Genomic DNA, 976 nt, shown 5'->3' with positions numbered 1-976 from the left:
GCACACACACACCCAAGCGCGCCCAACAACACACCCCGGGGGGGGGGGGAAATGCACACACATGGAGGGTGCAGTTGCCAGCGGGAGGGAAGGGGCTGGTCTTGCTGGTCCTGATCAGAAATTTCTGGGCAGCCCTCGTCACCCCCAGGGCTGGTTAAGGCACCAGTTGGAGGGTGGGCGCCTCAGGGCTGCCTGGGTGCCTGTACCGGCGTCCTGGGGGATGAGGCAGCTCGTGCCAGCCCAGCCGGGCCGCTCGCTGTGGGGCACAGCGGGTGAACAAGCCCTGTCCTGGGTTGGTGGCATGGCCGGAGGAGCGGGGACGGAGGGCTTTGTGCAGTGGGACCCTTCTGACTGCTGCCTTGGGAACCAGGGAAACCCACTCTGCTCCCGCTGCAGCTGGGTGCCTCCGCTCGGGGCCACGCTGGGTGGAAGGTGTTGCGGCACCCCGGCCCCCGGCTGGGCTGGGGGCTCGCCTGGCTCTGGGGGGGTGGGCAAGGGCAACAGCATGGGCTGCCCCAGCAGTGCCATGGCACCTGGGAGCTGTGTACACCATGGTGCTGGTGGCCGGGCGCCCTGCAGAGCCCCATGCAGATGCAGCCCTCGCTGTGAGCCCCGTGCCAGCGCGGCCAGCCTCACCAGGATTCAGCAATAGGGTTTGCGACCCAACGGCAGTGCCTGGGCATGGTGCCCCGCACCACCCCTGCCCATCCCGGGGGAGCAGACCCTGTGTCCAGGGCACCCCAGGGTGCTCCGGGCTGCTGTGCTGGGGCGGGTGTCGCTCTCCTATGCCTGCCCTGGCCCTGCCAACCCGGGGGCTGTGGCTGTGCCATCCCACCCAGGGCAGGGGCTTGGCTCCCCACCTTGCTTGGCCAGAGCCTGGGGGCTGCGCGGCCCCAGTCCCGCTAACCGCTGCCTCTCCGGCAGGTTCATCGCGGTCGCAGAGCATGGCCAGCTCCCCGGATGCCCCCCCGCCCCC

At 70.2% G+C, this 976-nt stretch overlaps 1 protein-coding gene across 1 annotated transcript in view; it reads left to right on the top strand.

The window, feature by feature from the left end:
* CASKIN1 (CASK interacting protein 1) overlaps positions 1–976 on the top strand; it is a 24,354-nt gene that overhangs the window by 11,364 nt on the left and 12,014 nt on the right. Inside the window, exon 11 of the mRNA XM_019473961.1 lies at positions 925–958. Coding sequence (XP_019329506.1) covers positions 925–958 — 34 coding nt within the window. The remainder of the gene's footprint in view (positions 1–924; positions 959–976) is intronic.

The sequence above is a fragment of the Aptenodytes forsteri genome, unplaced genomic scaffold, assembly GCF_000699145.1.
Source record: "Aptenodytes forsteri isolate BGI_AS27 unplaced genomic scaffold, ASM69914v1 Scaffold55, whole genome shotgun sequence".
In the NCBI taxonomy this organism is placed as follows: domain Eukaryota; kingdom Metazoa; phylum Chordata; class Aves; order Sphenisciformes; family Spheniscidae; genus Aptenodytes; species Aptenodytes forsteri.
Note: the sequence above shows the minus strand (reverse complement) of the source record. Positions and strands in the feature narration are given on the sequence as shown.